Below are 17,851 nucleotides of genomic sequence, written 5' to 3'. Positions count from 1 at the left end.
GGACAGTAAATGTGCTTCCAACACCTCATACGGACCCCTCGAGCACAAGTAGTGTTCCAATAGATGATCGTCCTACTCTCTACACAATAAATCGGATATAAGGTGCCTTTTACACGTCGTGGCTGCTTATTGATGGATCAAACAACAGATAAACTGACACTAGTCTTTTGCATGGGTGTTATTGCAGGATAAGAGAAGTCCAAGTGACCATCTGGGTCTCGACACCCTGGTTGAAAATGATTACTAACTTACTATCACTGTTGATGTATATTTTATGTAGATTTGTATATCATACTGACTAAACTGAATAACATGTCGTGTCCACCATGTACAAAAAAAGCAGAAAGTTAAGCAAGCTAATGTCGTAAAAAAATGAAAGAAAACATATACTCACGAAAATATACTTGCAGTTAATGAGCAATCTTATAGACAAATTCTGTTACTGTAATTTCATGTCAAACATTGGTTAAAAAACTTGCAAGATAATTAAGAAAAATAACAAAACTAACAAAAATAATTATACTGATTTAAATCTTTAACGTGCGTTTCAGTTTTCTATTGAAATTTGAAACAACAAAAAGAGTTTTAAATTATTCTTTTTCATACATTTTATTGGAAGTCCTTTCAAAATAACTACTTCAAATCGTAGTGAATATGTGGATTTACCTTGTGTAATAGATTTAACCATACAATATTGAATTTTGATTAATTTGAGATATGACTTTATTACATAAAATTAGACATCTAATTCTTAATTCATTTTCAAATCGAAAAAAAAGATTTTGACGATACAAATCTTTTTAATTAATTTATTCTGATTTTTGATACATATAACATCTCACGAATAAAGTTAACTTAGAATGAAAATTGTAATTTATCGACTGCTGCATTCTAAATTAGAACACTCACACGAAGGTCACTCAACAAAAGAAAACAAGAGAAAAAAACATTACATACAGAAATACCAAAACCTCCCTTACCTCCTACATAGGTTCAAAAAGGGGATAATCATTTTAGTGACAGCATTTTCCCTTATTAATTCTAAAATAGTGCCTTTAGCAGGAAAGCGATGCAAAAAACTGTATTACAGTAAAAGTGAATTACAAATGAATACTTTTAACAAGAGAAGATATTATATCACAATTAAAGCCATGCCTATTACATAATATATATTTGTAGTCTGATTTGTCGACAGACTGTTTCAATAATTAAATTTTATCTTTTTTGATGTTATTTAGATTATTACATGTTTAAGATCAAGTTATGAGTCTAAGCAAGCTTTCATTGCTGCCATGCAACACACAGGTTTAACTTTAATTATTCGAGATGTTTAAAACTATTGTACAGATGATACATGTGTCCGATTACACAACTTCGTTTAGTTTGAACATATTTATTTATAGTGGATTGGGAAACAAGTTTTGTAGCTTATATCAATCCCTTTCCACTTTGCGGGTGCGGGTACTGCCTTGTAGCGGCATTAGCCTTCTCTTTTTCGAAATCTACAAGGGTGTCTTTTACGTGCAAGACCTATGGCTCTCTCTTTAATAACACAGGTCAGCCATTTATCGTCTCCTTGCGACGGACTATCATCGTGACTTCAAGACCATACTCGCAAATGGTGTCAAGGGGAACCGAAAATCCAGTCCCTGAAATTTTCATCCCGGAACGGGAATTGAACCAGAAACCTTTGAGTGAGTAGTCCGATGCACTAAACACAACACCACGGCTCTCACAACTTCGTGCCCAATTTGCCTAGTTTTTTCGTGGCCAGTTTTGACAAGTAATTCTCGTCTTTCATTACTAAAAGAATGTAAGAAAATCATATTTATCTGAATTCTGCATTACTCAACTTTATATTGAGTCTTTATGATGATAAATATTCGACTACAAGTATCACATGCACTTTATCCATGTAAAAGAGATCAAGGTCAAATAGACATGTACACCTCATAATCGTTTCATCCGCAACCCATATTTAACCTATTGCCTACAGTAGCCGACTTAATCATGTAAAGTTAACATTGACCGATGAGCCACAAAAAAGTTGTCAAGGTCATATCACCTTTCCAGGAAGATATGTACACCTTACACTCATTCTATTCAAACTAGAGGCTCTAAAGAGCCTGTGTCGCTCACCTTGGTCTATGTGAATATTAAACAAAGGACGCAGATGGATTCATGACAAAATTGTTTTTTGGTGATGGTGATGTGTTTGTACATCTTAATTTACTGAACATTCTAGCTGCTTACAATTATCTCTATCTATAATTAACTTGGCCCAGAAGTTTCAGAGAAGATTTTTGTAAAAGATTACTAAGATTTACGAAAAAATGGTTAAAACTTGACTATAAAGGGCAATAACTCCTAAAGGGGTCAACTGATAATTTCGGTCATATTGACTTATATATAGAACTTACTTTGCCAACATTTACTGTATTTTAAAGTTTATCTCTATCTATAATAATGTTCAAGATAATAACCAAAAACAGCAAAATTTCCTTAAAATTACCAGTTCAGGGGCAGCAACCCAACAATGGGTTGTCCAATTTATCTGAAAATTTTAGAGCAGATAGATTTTGACCTAATAAACAATTTTACTTTGTCAGATTTGCTTTAAATCCTAAATGGTTTTTGAGTTATAAGCCAAAAACTGAATTTTACCCCTATGTTCTATTTTTAGCCGTGGCGGCCATCTTGGTTGTTTGACCGGGTCACGCCACACATTTTTACAACTAGATACCCAAATGATGATTGTGGCCAAGTATGGTTTAATTTGGCTAGGTAGTATCAGAGGAGAAGTTTTTTTGTAAAAGATTACTAAGATTGTTAAAAATTGACTATAAAGGGCAATACCTCCTAAAGGGGTCAACTGACAATTTCAGTCATGTTGACTTATTTGTAAATCTTACTTTGCTGAACATTATTGCTGTTTACAGTTTTTCTCTATCTATAATAATATTCCAGATAATAACTAAAAACAGCAAAATTTCCACAAAATTACTATTTCAGGGGCAGCAACCCAACAACGGGTTGTCCGATTCATCTGAAAATTGCAGGGCAGATAGATTTTGACCTGATAAACATTTTTACTTCATTCAAATTTGCTCTAAATGCTTTGGTTTTTGAGTTATAATTTTTAAACTAGATACCCTAATAATGATTTTGGCAATGTTTGGTTTAATTTGGCTAGGTAGTATCAGAGAAGATTTTTCTAAAAGTTTACGGACGACGGACCCCAAGTGATCGGGCCAGGTGAGCTAAAAAATATAGTTGATGTTTTGTATATGGAACCTGAGAACAGTCAGGACCAAATTACAAAACGTTAACAATTACCAGTAAACAATGTAAACGAGGTTCCAATGAAGATTATTTAAATGAACCTCGATATTGAGGCCAATGTTAGATGAAACCTGCCAGTCAGACATGTAGGCATTCAATACTATCATTTCATACACAAAATGTTGTTGAGCTTTACTTAAAGTATCTTGACTTGCTATACTGCCTTCACACAGTTGGCCTGTAAAACGATACCTTGGCTTGCTGTAAAACAGAGCTAATCTTGTAATCACCTAAGCCATGAAATGAAGTAAAGGTCAACAAACGTCCAAACATGTAGACCTTGCAAGTATCCCATATACCAAATTTAAATATCCTTCACTCATTAAAATTGGGATTTACATGACAAATATAACCTATACATTTTTTAGCAGGGGCTAAAAATAAGGTCAAGAACAATCAACATATTACAACGGGAACTTCCTAACAAAAGGCATCTATATACAAGGTATGAATTATCTACATGTTCTACCTTTTGAAATATTTCAGCTTAATGCAAATAGTCTAAGTGTTACCAGATAAGCATACCATGGTTAACATTGTGCAACTTTTATTGAAGGCGAGACAATAAACCATCAGTTTCTTTATACTGTCAGCATTAAATGTTTTGAATATGATGTTAACCTTTGTGAAAACAGTAACTACTAGCTAAAGAAAGGAGGGGATGCATACCTGGAAAAATGAAAATGAGACTTTATAATGGAACTATGCCATGAAACACAATTCAATACACACAGTATATGCAAACTGTCAAAGAGATTCAAAACTTTCTACCTATTAAAATCCTTGACTGAGTGTCTGATTGGCAAAACTAGAGGCTCTAAAGAGCCTGTGTCACTCACCTTGGTCTATGTGAATATTAAACAAAGGAGACTGATGGATTTATGACAAAATTGTGTTTTGGTGATGGGCATGTGTTTGTAGATCTTACTTTTCTAAACATTTTTGCTGCTTACAATTATCTCTATCTATAATGAACTTTGAAATAGCTTCAGTGGAAATGTAAGTGAAAATTTACAAACTTTAAAAACGTGAAAATTGTTAAAAATTGACTAAAAAGGGCTATAACTCCTTAGGGGATCAATTGACCATTTTGGTCATGTTGACTTTTTTGTAGATCTTACTTTGCTGAACATTTTTGCTGTTTACAGTTTATCTCTATCTATAATAATATTCAAGATTATAACCCAAAACAGCAAAATTTCCTTAAAATTATCAATTCAGGGGCAGCAACATAACAACAGGTTGTCCGATTCATCTGAAAATTTCATTGCTGGTAGATCTTGACCTGATAAACAATTTAACACCGTCAGATTTGCTCTTAACGCTTTGGTTTTTGAGTTATAAGCCAAAAACTGCATTTTACCCCTATGTTCTATTTTTAGCCGTGGCGGCCATCTTGGTTGGTATGCTGGGTCACTGGACACAATTTTTAAACTAGATACCCCAATGATGATTTTGGCTAAGTTTGGTTAAATTTGGCCCAGTAGTTTCAGAGAAGATTTTTCTAAAAGTTTACGGACGACGGACCTCAAGTGATGAGAAAAGCTCACTTGGCCCTGTGGGCCAGGTGAGCTAAAAAGACTTTATAATAGATGTCATAAGGATCATTCAGACCTAGTTTGGAAGAAATTTGTCCAGTTGTTACAATGGTTTCAGAGAAAACATTGAGGGAGACTATAGAATATAAATAGTAAATTTGATAATGACCTTTAAAGAAAAGAAACACACATATACATATACATTTATATAAAAAGACATTACACTAAAATTCATTTTTAACACTGTACATTTAAACTGATCCCTGAGAAATACAAAACAGGAAAATAATCAAATAAAATACTGTTAATCTACACTATATAATATATTGTTGTTGTTTTTATTTATCACAGTCGTTCAAGGTCAACAGAATAACAGTTAAATACATAGTGACCACAAGCTACCACAATCACCATGCCAGTAAATAGTAGTTTTGAATACTTTTCATTATACAAAGATGTAAACATTATTTTCCTGAATTGCCCATGTGACACATTTAATGCTGATTGGTATTATGTTCATCCTATAAATTTATTCATTTTATAATGATTAATAATTTTTACATTGGTTGGCATTGAATATTGTGATTTTTCACTCAAATAAAAACTGACAATTTCACATGTTTTAAAAAGAAATCCTGTAACTTCACTTCTGCAAGGCAATAATGTTGCATCAATATGAAAGTAAAAATACACAGATAAAAGATATCTTTCCTTGCAGTGTCTTTTTTACATGCTTTAAAGGCAATGTAATAAAATGAATGACTAATCAAAGAATTAAAATATAAACAAATATTCCAACTGAATATGGAAAAAAATTGCACTCAAGCAAACGATATAACAAGAAGTTATTGTACATTTTGCACTATTATGTCCTGTATATATATAAATTTTTTGAAAATAATCTATCAGTGATTTGTTAGTAAAAATTTTATACAAATGATCTTCATAGTGTTAAAAATGTAATTTTTAAAAGATAGGTCAATGTACTTGTTTTATAGCTTATGAATAAAATCGGTCAAAATGCATTTTTCCAAATTTGTTATAGTTTGATGTTGCAAAAAGAAAACAAATTGACGATAGCAGCGACCTTAATTTCCCCTGTAACTGTAACATATGCCATTTCAATAGTTCAATAGTTCAGTTAATCAACAATTTGTCCAGAAATATAATATTGTCAGAACATGGCCTCATAAAATCATGGATGGGAATAACTAAGTTTAATAGTGAGCAGGAATGTGTTCAGTTCTTTAAAATAGCTTTAGGAATGTTTCAAATATTCATGAATCATGCATAATTATGATACATTTGCATATACCATCTAGAACTGTTTTAATACCAAAACTTGAATCTACGCTTACTTTTTTTCAACATTCCAGTATAATTTAGATTACATGTACATGTATGTTTCATTATGATATGTTATTTAGATTGGCCAACAGCAATCTCTTGTAATTCTGAAATTAACCTTCATTTCAAAATGAAATGTATGTACACACTATACTTATATATAACAATACATATATCAAACACAATTTATAATTGCTGATCCCCCACAAGACTAGAAAGACACCGGATTTTATTATAATCTATCATAACAAACATAATATTTATGCAAATAATATCTATATACATATGTATAAACAATGCTTTCAATACGAAATGAAAACATTGACTCTGTCATAAACGAACCCGCCGGTCAGAAAAAACCAACAACCAAGTTACCTAAGTCGATATGGAAACCTGTGTCCAAACCCTAATGCTCAGAAGATCGTCTCAAGAGTTGTACTTGGACAATACTGAAAGTTAGCTTATGTTTACATAAACAAAATACCATCAAAATGTGTAATAGCAAACAAAAATACCAATATATAGTACAAAAAACAAGAAAAAATCAAACATTAATGAACCAACATTAAATCTGAACTTGACCAGTTCGAAGTTGGCGAGAGAATGGTCTGATATGGAAATAAAACCCACCAAAATGACCATTCACGTAATACATTTACTACAATTAATATCACGTGTCCATACATATATTGAAAGAACCGTTAGTACAATAATTTTCCTCTATACTTTGAAACGCGGAAAATTATAATTATTATGGCACAAGCTCCCTTGATAAAGTGTACAGGTAAAGAAAGAAAAACTGGATAGAAATCCTGTTTTCATGATCCTTAAACAGTAAAAAAAATAAAGTATTGAATACTTCTAATATATGAAGTAATTTTATTGGGTTATAAAAGTGTTGACCATGTAACAGGCTATTATTTAAACTTGGAATTATTTTTAATTATGGAATTTGCACATTTTCTTATGCTTGAAATTTTTGATAAATTACATGTTTATTTGGTATTTTAATATTTTGAGCGGTTCATAACACTTTCCATACAATGTACTTTGTATAGATAGTGTTGTGCGTGGCACAGAACATTTTTATTGAAAACATACTATCTTCTTGTAATAAAAAGGGTTGTGCGCAGCACAGAACATTAAAGTACAAAACAAATGTGGAAATTTATTAAAAATTTAAAATACTAGAAATTATGCAAATTCCATAAATAAAAATAATTACAAGTTCAAATAATAGGCTCTTTATATGTGCACATTTTCAGAATGAATCAATCCACGATTCATGCAAAATGTGCTTCAGTCAAGGCTTTTTCACCCCAATAAATTTACCAAAAGAATTCAATTCTTAGATATATACAAAATAAAATCATTTAAAAACAGAAGAATGTGATATAGTTAAGTAAATTGTACTGAATAAACATGTCCTGTATATTGATACATATATATATAATATACATGTATATCAACACTTTTACATGTTCTTGTTAAAAGTCTACCACCAAATCACATATAAATTTGTAAAAACATAGCTTTAAAAATGTTTTTTGTTGAGATTTCTCAATATCACAGTCATAATTAAATACATTGTAGTTATTGTACATGTATTGTGTTTTAAAGTGTTTACCAAACTTAAGTGTTATTTTCTAAATGAAAAAAATCTCAACAATCAATTATAATACTGATAAACATTTTCTTGTTGAAAAAGTAAAAACAGAGAATATATAAAAAAAAAAAAAAAAAAGATAAATGTATTTTGATGAACAAATAATTAAGTAAATGACTAGATGGATTTCTTGATTGTAAAAATTACTTATTTTTCATCTCTAATTTTGAAGTATTTGAAAAATTCTGCTTACAAAACAAATATATATGTAAAAAACGATGATACATTTCTTTTAAATTTCTTTAAAAAATGACGTTTGAACTATTATTACACTTTCTTCTGTATATTCTACTTAAATCAAAGTTGCATCAAAGCTTAACAATTGTTTTCACTTGTTCTGTATCACAAGAGTTATCTTTCCTGATAAACCAATGTCCCCAAGCTTTTGCTCTTGAAATTTTGTTCTGGTTACCATTCACCCAGTTATTGTTGACTACATAAGGATCTGATGCTGTCTTTGTTTTATTTGGTAATGTATACCATTTACCATCTGCAAAGTCTGTCAGTGGCAAAGTTTTACATTTTAAACCATCAACTCTTCGTTTGACTAAATCTGATAGATATATTTGGTCATTTTCACCTTCAGAAATACCTCTCCCCGGAGGTAAATTCCTTATCCTCTGTTCTAATTTTGTCAGTTTATTATTCAGCTCATTCCATAAATATTTTGTTGCACGTGTAGGAAACATGTATATAAAACCGCCTGCCACTATCCCAGGTCTATTAGAAACAGGGTTTACCAAAATGTCAAAACCTGTATTGTTCGCTAATATTGGGACAGGATTTTTTATCCACAAACAATCAACTTCAAACAGGAATATCTCTATATTATTCTGCAACATTTTCAACAATATTTGTGTTCGTCTGATCATAAGTCTTACATAGCCAGCATGGCTATAGGTTTGATCTCCATTTGATGACATCCCTGAAATAGCGACCACTTTGACGTCTGGCCATAATGTATTCAGTTGGTCTTTGGACTCACCATCAGTTGTAATCAATAAAACCTGAAATACATTTAAGAAGTTCAAAAAGATCATCAAAATAAGAAGTTGACAGTTGATTTTTTATGCATTAGTTTATGAATAAACAAGACATCTTTACTCTTCCTCACATTACGTGTCAATAAAATTATGAAAGATATATGTGACAGTTCAATAAAGATTTAAAAAAAAAATCTAACATAGATAGTAAATGTGCTAAAAAAAAACTTTATACACATATTCAATATTGTGGATACTGTACATATTTATTATATATCAAGAATTTTAAATTCAAATACATGTATGTTATTTCCTGTCAAATAGTCAGAATCAAATATAATCCACCACATAAATAAAACAAATTCAGGATCAATCAACCTTAAAATCATTTATATAGGAGAAATTATTTTCTATATCATGTTCAGAATTGACATTTTCAAAAGAGATCTAAAGATTATATGGAATGCATTTTGAAATTTCATGGAAGGGAGACAATTCCATAATAAGTAATGCATTTCTTTGCATCAATTTTCATTGATAAACAGGTAGTTTGAATTTTTTTTTTATATAATTCATAGTATGCACCCAGCAAGTAGATGAATTTCAAAAAGAAAAAAATCATTGAGCTTTCTTTATGTGAATGACTCAACTTAAAAATTGCATGATTGTTATGAAGATTGATACTTGAAAAGAACACCACAAAATAAAACTAGAGGCTCTCAAGAGCCTGTGTCGCTCACCTGTTACTGTATTTACTGATGTCGGTCATCTTGGTTGGTAGGTGGGGTCATTAGACACTTTTTTTAAATAGATACCATAGTGATGATTGTGGCCACGTTTAGTTTAATATGGCCCATAGTTTTAGAAAAGAAGATTTTTGTACAAGTTACAAAAATGACGAAAATTTGTTCAAAATTGACTATAAAGGGCAATAACTCCTTAAGGGGTACTCTTACAATTTTGATCATGTTGACTTATTTGTAGATCCTACTTTGCTGAACAAAATTGCTGTTTACAGTTCATCTCTATCTATAATAGTATTCAAGATAATAACCAAAAACTGCAAAATTTCCTTAAAATTACCAATTTTAGGGCAGCAACCCAATAACGAGTTGTCAGATTCATCTGAAAATTTGCGAGGGGATAGATCTTATTCTGATGGACATTTAAATCTTGAAAGATTTGCCCTAAATGTCTTAGTTTTAAAGATATAAATCAAAAACTGCATTTTACCACTATGTTCTAAATTTAGCCATGTCGGCCATTTTGTTTGATAGGCGGTGTCATCGGACACATTTTTCAAACTATATACCACAATGATAATTATCGCCAAGTTTGGTTTAAATTTGGCCATGTAGTTTCAGAGAAGAAGATTTTTGTACAAGTTACAAAAACTGACGAAAATTTGTTAAAAATTGACTATAAAGGGCAATAACTCCTTAAGGGGTTGACTGACAATTTTGGTCAAGTTGACTTATTTGTAGGTTTTAATTTGCTGAACATTATTGCTGCTTACAGTTTATCTCTATCTATAATAGTATTCAAGATAATAACCAAAAACTACCAAATTTCCTTAAAATAACCAATTCAGGGGCAGCAACCTAACAACGATTGTCTGATTCATCTGAAAATTCATAGGGCAGATAGATCTTGACCTGATTAACAATTTTATCCCATGTCATATTTGCTCTAAATGTTTTGGTTTCAGAGATAAAAGCCAAAATATACATTTTACCCCTGTGTTCTATTTTTAGCCATGGCGGCCATCTTGGTTGGATGGCGAGGTCACCGGACACATTTTTTAAACTAGATACCCCAAGGATGATTGTGGCCAAGTTTGGTAAAATTTGGCCCAGTAGTTTCAGAGGAGAAGATTTTTGTAAAAGTTTACGGACGACGGACGCACGACGGACGCCAAGTGATGAGAAAAGCTCACTTGACCTTTCAGGTCAGGTGAGCTAAAAAACACATCACCCTTTGCAAAATTGGGTATTGCAAAAGAAATTCTAGTAATCTAGACCTAAAACAAGTCTAATGGAACTAAAAGGGATGCAAACATTTTATTTGTTAAAATGCAATCTACTGGGTCAAAATTCATCATTGCAAAGTGTAAACAAATAAAACTGTACATGAAACATGTAAAAATCAAAAGCATTATGAGATAATAAGATTAAGAATATCAAGTAATAAAAAATGTTCATGAACTACACAGTCAGCCTTTAATACATTGCTATAATTCGTATCAGTAGCTTCTAAGACTAGAGACTTTAAGTTCTTGCTTTGCTGTTAAAATAACTAGTAGGTACATTAAGATAAAGTAAAGCTGATACATGTATATTTAAACTAGGATTTGTATGGTACATGTACATTTGTAAGAGAGTCTTACAATACAAATTTTGATATAATCTACATACAGTGTTTATATAACCTGTGTTATCCGACACACTAGGGGACCAGAAAAAAATGTCAGATTAAGCAGGTTATCAGAATACTCAGATTTTTCTGCAATGATAGGCATATCTTGGGACTATGAAAATGTGTCGGTTAAATCAGGATGTTGGAATACTCAGGTCGTGGATTAGGCAGTTTACACTGTATATACATGTTTATTAGTTCTATGAAAGTGAAAGTGTGTATTTTGAAATGTTTTAATGAAAACATTGAAGCAGAAAAACATAAATGTTCATACATGTACTGTATGCAACTAAAACATTGAAAAATTAGATAAAACTTGAAATCCCAATAAACTAGTGCTAATTAAATGAATTAAGTACTTACTCAGATGGAAAAGCTTCAAATGGAAACATATCTTTTTTTTCAGAGTAGTTTTATTGCAAGTACAAAATCTACTATGTACAAGTCCATATAGACAATGCACTCGCAATACAATGTACATCATGTTTTTGTTATCAATAAGTCATCTTAGAGCTTTTAAATAGTTGTAAATCTCTACATTGAAATTATCATATACAAAAATGTATAAGAAAGAATAAATAGAGGGTATGATAAACATAAATGTTAATGATTTTAGACATACATGTAATAAATCTTTCTATAATCATTTAATATCATTGGAAACCAAACCAATGTTAAAAAGATTATTTCAACTTTTTGTCATGTCAGGGCCTTTTATATATAATAGTTGACCATACAGTTTGAGTTTTGCTCTATTCTAAAGTGCTAGTGACAAGACCTATAGTCTTTTGGACTCTGGTTGATGGTTGTATCATTTGCAATCATAGATGTTGTAGTAACTTTTCCATTCGACATGCGTTTTTTTATAAATTGTGATAATACATGTATCATGTATTATGTAAATAATGACTACCTGCTTATGAATATTCATGTCTTTAGTGTTACATAGCCAGCTGTAGGTGAATGGGAGATAAGCATTGTTGATCAGTGTAACTAACAGGGACTTTTTGTGTTCCATACTTTTAACACCATCTAGTATTTCAGTTATGTCTTCTTTTTCTTCTGTGAGTTTATAAGAACCAGATGATTTTAAGTTTATATTCACGTTTTCAGATTTTTTTGGCAAATAATAAGGTCTTGGTGGTGGCACAATATACTGTTGACTCTTCAATACTGGATCATTCCAAAACAGACACAGCAATAGAAGAAGAACAGTGGAGAAGGACGCCATCCACAGTGCAGTATGCTTGGAAATGGTCATTTTTGAACAGTTCATCATCAGTGCATTACATCTCTGAAAAGTATAAAATAAAAATGATCAAACATGTATAGAAATATAAACACGTCAAAAAATTACTTACTTCAAACATTGTTAAGGAAAATTGAAATTATTTCATGTGTTTAGCAAGATTTCAAAAGATCTGTACTAATACAAAATAAAAGTGCTGATTATAACAAATGAAAACTACATGTACATACTGACAAAATGTACATAAAACTAAATAAAATTTGTTTGACCAATTGCTTCTCAAATGTATGTGGTAAATATATCATATTTACATGTACAATGTATACTGCAACTATTTGTCATGTATAGTTTGTGCAATGTCAGTTTCATCATGCAACACATCATGGAACACTTTTTCAACAGTCAGGGGTTCATTAAGGGATGAAAATAAGTTTGAAATTTGAGTTCCAATTTGAATAACTATCAATGTATTAATTTAACTTGCAGTATAAAAACAATATTTGGTCAATGTAAATATAAACTTTTTTGAACTCGGCACCAACTGGGGAAAGGCTGGGTAGAACCTCATTCTTCCCCAGTTTCTCAATCTCGTACAAAAAAGCTTATATTTTTCTTACATTGACCTACAAATGTTTTTGCATTGTATTAAATCATCACTCTTAGTTTTGATTTTCATTTGCTAAATATTTTATTTGCAAGGCAACAGTCAGAATATCACCCTGTCTCGATTTTTTTTTATACTTGCTCTTCACCAATGATTACCAGTCTTTGCTCTGTTGGTTAACTATAAGCTACATTTAAAATTTCAATTAATAATATATTTAACCAACATATCCATTTATTCATTATTGAGCATAATAAACAAGAATAAAAAAAAGTATAAAATTAACATTTTTTATATGCCTGTTGTTAAACCTAATGCTAATAGTATGCAGAATAAGAATGTTCAATTTTATATGGTGAAAAGTTGTCTCATTGCCAATCCTAACACATCTTCATACTTTCATATACATGATATACATGTACATGACATACATACAGGTACTGTATTAACTCACCCAGTTGATGCTACAATGTACTATATATCATCTGGTTCCTTGATTTTTGGATAGAAGCTGACCACTCGGAGTAAACAGAGAACTGTCCATTTTTGTTTTCTTCTTTTCTTTCATTTCAAGGTTGATCTAAACACTGCCACTTAGTCAATTTACTCTTTCATATTCGCACAGTTCATTGGCATTGCCTACAATATGAACATACATGTACATTTTGAACATGATGTTTATGTTCCGGACCATATGAGTATCTGGACCATACGCGTATGGTCGGGGTAATCAACAAGTATACTTTTAAACTCTTCATTAGGTGTGACCCTTCTGGTTGTTACGTCACTAAAATGTCATTTCATTATATATTAAAAAAAAATTATAAAAAAAACCAGTTTCACACACAGTTAATATTACTTACTTTTTGTAAGTACAATTATAAGAAGATGTCAAAATCAAATGTACATATTGTAAAAGGAATTTTATTGTTTAAAGTAGGTGACATCACCGGCAAAGATTATGCTATTTTTTAAAGATCATGATATTTTTTAATATATATATAAAAGTAAAATATTAAAAGTGTATGTTTCTTTATTTTTTCTATTCTTTATTTCTATACTTCCTATTTTAATTTAATTATAAGACCCGTAAAATAGCATTTATGAGCCATGAAATAGCTACTGCCTTTATCTAATTTGATCTATGATACTCATTTTACGATATTGGAGATCTAGAGTTTTTAAAAAAAACACCGTAGACACATCGGAATTGTCCAAGTCGATATCACATTCACTGCACACAGCCAAAACAAGCAATCGCAGAAAGGCTACATGTATGGTACCGTGTGAAATTCATTCTAAGTATACAAAAGCATACACAAATACAATTAGCGATGAAAACTAAGATCAACTGTGGCATCAATATTTAATGTTTATGTAGCTTTTGAAATGTAAAATTAATACGTATTATTTCTATTATACATTTGAAAAATACCTATATGGTCCAAATACTCAAATGGTCCGACCCGTTAATAACCAAACGAGTATAATACTCATATGGTCCGACCATACGCGTATGGTCGGACCATATGAGTATACGCATATGGTCATGACCATACACGTACATGTATGGTCCAAATACTAATATGGTCCGGAACATATATATATGAAAAAAATAAAGTAGCATAATGTTTTGTCAAAAAATGTAAATCTGACATGTATATGTACAAAAAAGTACAAGACTGTGTTCTTCATGTACATGTAAGTTGTAACATTGTTTATCTAGCTCTATTTGTTATGTTTGTTACATACTTTTAGTATATCAGTTTTAAAAGCTCTGTACATGCTGTAGATTCTGTATTGTACATGTTGTATGCTTTTTTTATTGACTTCAAAAGTTTAAATAAATTTTATCTGATTTTATTTTGATATATATATACATAATCATAGAGTTAGACCAAATAAAAATATATGTGTGGTTCCAGTTACCTTTTATACCTATATGTAAATACATGTAGTCCAAACATTATGACTTCTTGAAAGACTACATTGTATTTTACTTTGTTGTTGTGACTCCTCATTCATGTTAGTAAGGCGTCAAAGCCAAAAAGATAAAGACTTCCAAGACTTCATAATAATTTGGACTACCTCAATGTACATCACTACATGTACGGTATTGGGTACGTTCGCCCATATGACATGTTTGCCCAGTGTCCGTTCGCCCTGAGTTTGTTCGCCCATAGAGTCTGTTAGCCCTACTTAAAATATTAATATTCAGGGCATTGTAGTTAAACAAACTTATTCAGATATTTCTATGGTATACATTGTACATGTATATTCTTATATCTAAAAGTTTATGGCTTTTATAAAAAAGGATCATTAGGATCATTAATTGTTCAATGACTAATAATAAAAACAATCGTTTTGTTTTGATGATATATTCAGCTTGAAATTAATTAAAACAATGATATACAAACTGTAAATCATGAAACGGATTTTCAAGTTCATCTATTATAATACTCTGGGACTAGTCTCAGTTGAAATACATACATTCGTGATTGACTGAAAACAATTATTTTGTTAACAAATATAAATAGAGATAAATTAATACATTGCATTCAAAGTATTCTACTCTGCAAATCAAAAGGAAAATGATATAATAAATATTCTGTCAATTTTTCAACAAACTTTAACATATATATCAGTCAGAGCTCAGACATAAATAAGTCTGAATCTGCTTTTGACTCATAGAGGTCTAAATTTGTAAGTTTTAGGATTTATCTCCCTTTAATGTAAGACAAAATACAACTTGAATAAGTCCAATATTGTTAAACAAGAAACCAGAATAAAAAAGTTGCAAATATTGACTCCTACAAGTCGATGAGTGATCAAAATTGGTTAACTTTAAGACCCACGCATATTTATCAGGAGGTCATGCATCTAAATCAAATAATGACAACATTGAAAGCCAATGCTTTGTCTTCTAAAGAAAAATATGAATGAGAGTCTAAAAAATGGGAGAAAATGTTAATTAACCTTACAATGCAACCACCTGGAATCACACTTAAACATCTGTGTTTAGTAAGGATGTTCAATTAGATAATTAAATATAGATAGCTCAAGTCCTTGTGAACTCTCATACAGGTTTTTGCTTGACTATAGCTGTCATAGATGGTGTAGTTTGGCCACAAAGTAATATTAAGTTTTTTTCACCAACATAAATAGACCTAAACAAGTCTGTCATTTTCTGACTTAGATAAGTCTAAAATTGAAACTACATTTTTATAATAAATACCTGTTTCGACTTATTTAAGTCAAAAAAAAAAAATGGACTTGTTTATGTCTGAGCTCTGACTGTATATTGTTAGAATACTTAAAATATGTGACTAGACAACTATTGGAAAAAGAAAAAAATCAGGGAAAATGAACTCTGGGCAAACAGGTGTATCAGGGCGAACAGGTGCTAGGGTGAACATGAATCAGGGCGAACGGACCTGGATTTCATACCCTAAAGACATTTATGTTATTTCTTCATTCAGTGCTAGCTGTTATCATGGTTATAGTCAGATTGTCTATGAATGTTGCTCCCATACACTCAATGTAAAAAAAATTCCCTATTTCCTAGCTGTAGGTTGTACATGTAACTCTTATGCCTTATCATATTTTTTTTTTATTATGATATATTTCTTTTAATATGCAACCTTATTGAATTTTATTTTGTGTTCTTTATGTAATTGTTCATGAACATTAATAATGTGTTAGCTGTTGATAATTATAGTTTTCTTTTCTTCCTTGTGAATACCACTAGCTGTCACTCTGGGAACAGTATATCTAATATATATGTTCCTGTGTCACTTTAATATAATTATAATCAATTTAACTATTGTCAATGTATTGTCTTAATGTTGTATGCCATAACCATTTAATGTAAATGTGTTTGTGCTCATAAAATATTGTATTGTCTAAAATTGATCTGAAATGGGACTATTATATTTCTGTCCCTATAATTATGGATACATTTCCTAATTCGCATTTGCCTTTTATTGATTTCGCTATTTTCTAGGTTTTTTTTTGTTATTTGTTATTTATTTATTTTTAAGTGCAATGTGCACTGCCATGAGTTTTTCCAAATGTGTACCTACATAAATAAACAAAAACAACTAAGCTTTTCCACACTATTCACCAAAAAATCAGAACGAGCACAAACCGGAAGTTTACTTTTCATGTCTAAATGTCGGTTTGTATCGGATATATCACGATTTATTTCGGAAATGACACTACTTTTTCCTCCTAAATTAAGAATTTTGTATCTGAGGCATACAATATGTCTCGGTTGAAATTATAAATCAAATTATAATTTATATTCGACGCCCTCATCAATAAATGACATGACTGAAGGAATTGGCAAAAAGAAACTTAAAGATATCTTTAGAATGTCAGTTATGATCAGTTACTGTATCATCAATGATGATCAATGATCATTTTCGAATTCGGTATTCTTATTTTCGAAATTTCACCATGTTGAGGAAAAAATGTACTATACAAATTCGAAGATGTGACAAAGTTGTCAATGAGACCATTTACACCGGATATCACTGAAATAGCAGAAGTAAATAACGATTCAATAAAGACACCCGGTCACATAACGGCATTCAATAATTTAATGAACAAAAACCCATACCGCATTGTCAGCTATAAAGCCTTAAGGGTCCTCCTGTAACTGTTAGCTGCTAGTATATCTGACACCCCCCCCCCCCATAATCTCTA

At 30.9% G+C, this 17,851-nt stretch overlaps 1 protein-coding gene across 2 annotated transcripts; it reads right to left on the bottom strand.

Moving 5' to 3' along the window:
• Positions 1-8,037: 8,037 nt before the first annotated feature.
• LOC134681020 (uncharacterized) lies at positions 8,038-17,302 on the bottom strand. 2 transcript variants are annotated; one of them, XM_063540385.1, is made up of 4 exons: positions 17,227-17,302; positions 13,599-13,783; positions 12,205-12,585; positions 8,038-8,900 (listed from the first exon to the last, which is right to left on the bottom strand). In XM_063540385.1, exons 3-4 carry the CDS (start codon positions 12,568-12,570, stop codon positions 8,202-8,204), a joined length of 1,065 nt encoding a protein of 354 aa, XP_063396455.1. In that variant the 5' UTR covers positions 12,571-12,585; positions 13,599-13,783; positions 17,227-17,302; the 3' UTR covers positions 8,038-8,201. The 2 variants fall into 2 exon arrangements, with proteins under 2 accessions (XP_063396455.1, XP_063396454.1); XM_063540384.1 differs by lacking the exon at positions 17,227-17,302 and adding an exon at positions 14,339-14,459.
• Between the last annotated feature and the right edge of the window lie 549 nt (positions 17,303-17,851).

Source organism: Mytilus trossulus, chromosome 8, assembly GCF_036588685.1.
Source record: "Mytilus trossulus isolate FHL-02 chromosome 8, PNRI_Mtr1.1.1.hap1, whole genome shotgun sequence".
NCBI lineage: Eukaryota > Metazoa > Mollusca > Bivalvia > Mytilida > Mytilidae > Mytilus > Mytilus trossulus.
The sequence above is the reverse complement of the archived record's forward strand: the minus strand, read 5'-3'. Positions and strand labels throughout refer to the sequence as shown.

Excerpts from the sequence above, each read along its gene's own strand:
- LOC134681020 (XM_063540385.1), bottom strand. The coding sequence starts at position 12,570 with ATGATGAACTGTTCAAAAATGACCATTTCCAAGCATACTGCACTGTGG. Across the intron at positions 8,901-12,204 it reads ACATGAATATTCATAAGCAG|GTTTTATTGATTACAACTGA; the intron begins GTAGTCATTATT and ends AATGTATTTCAG.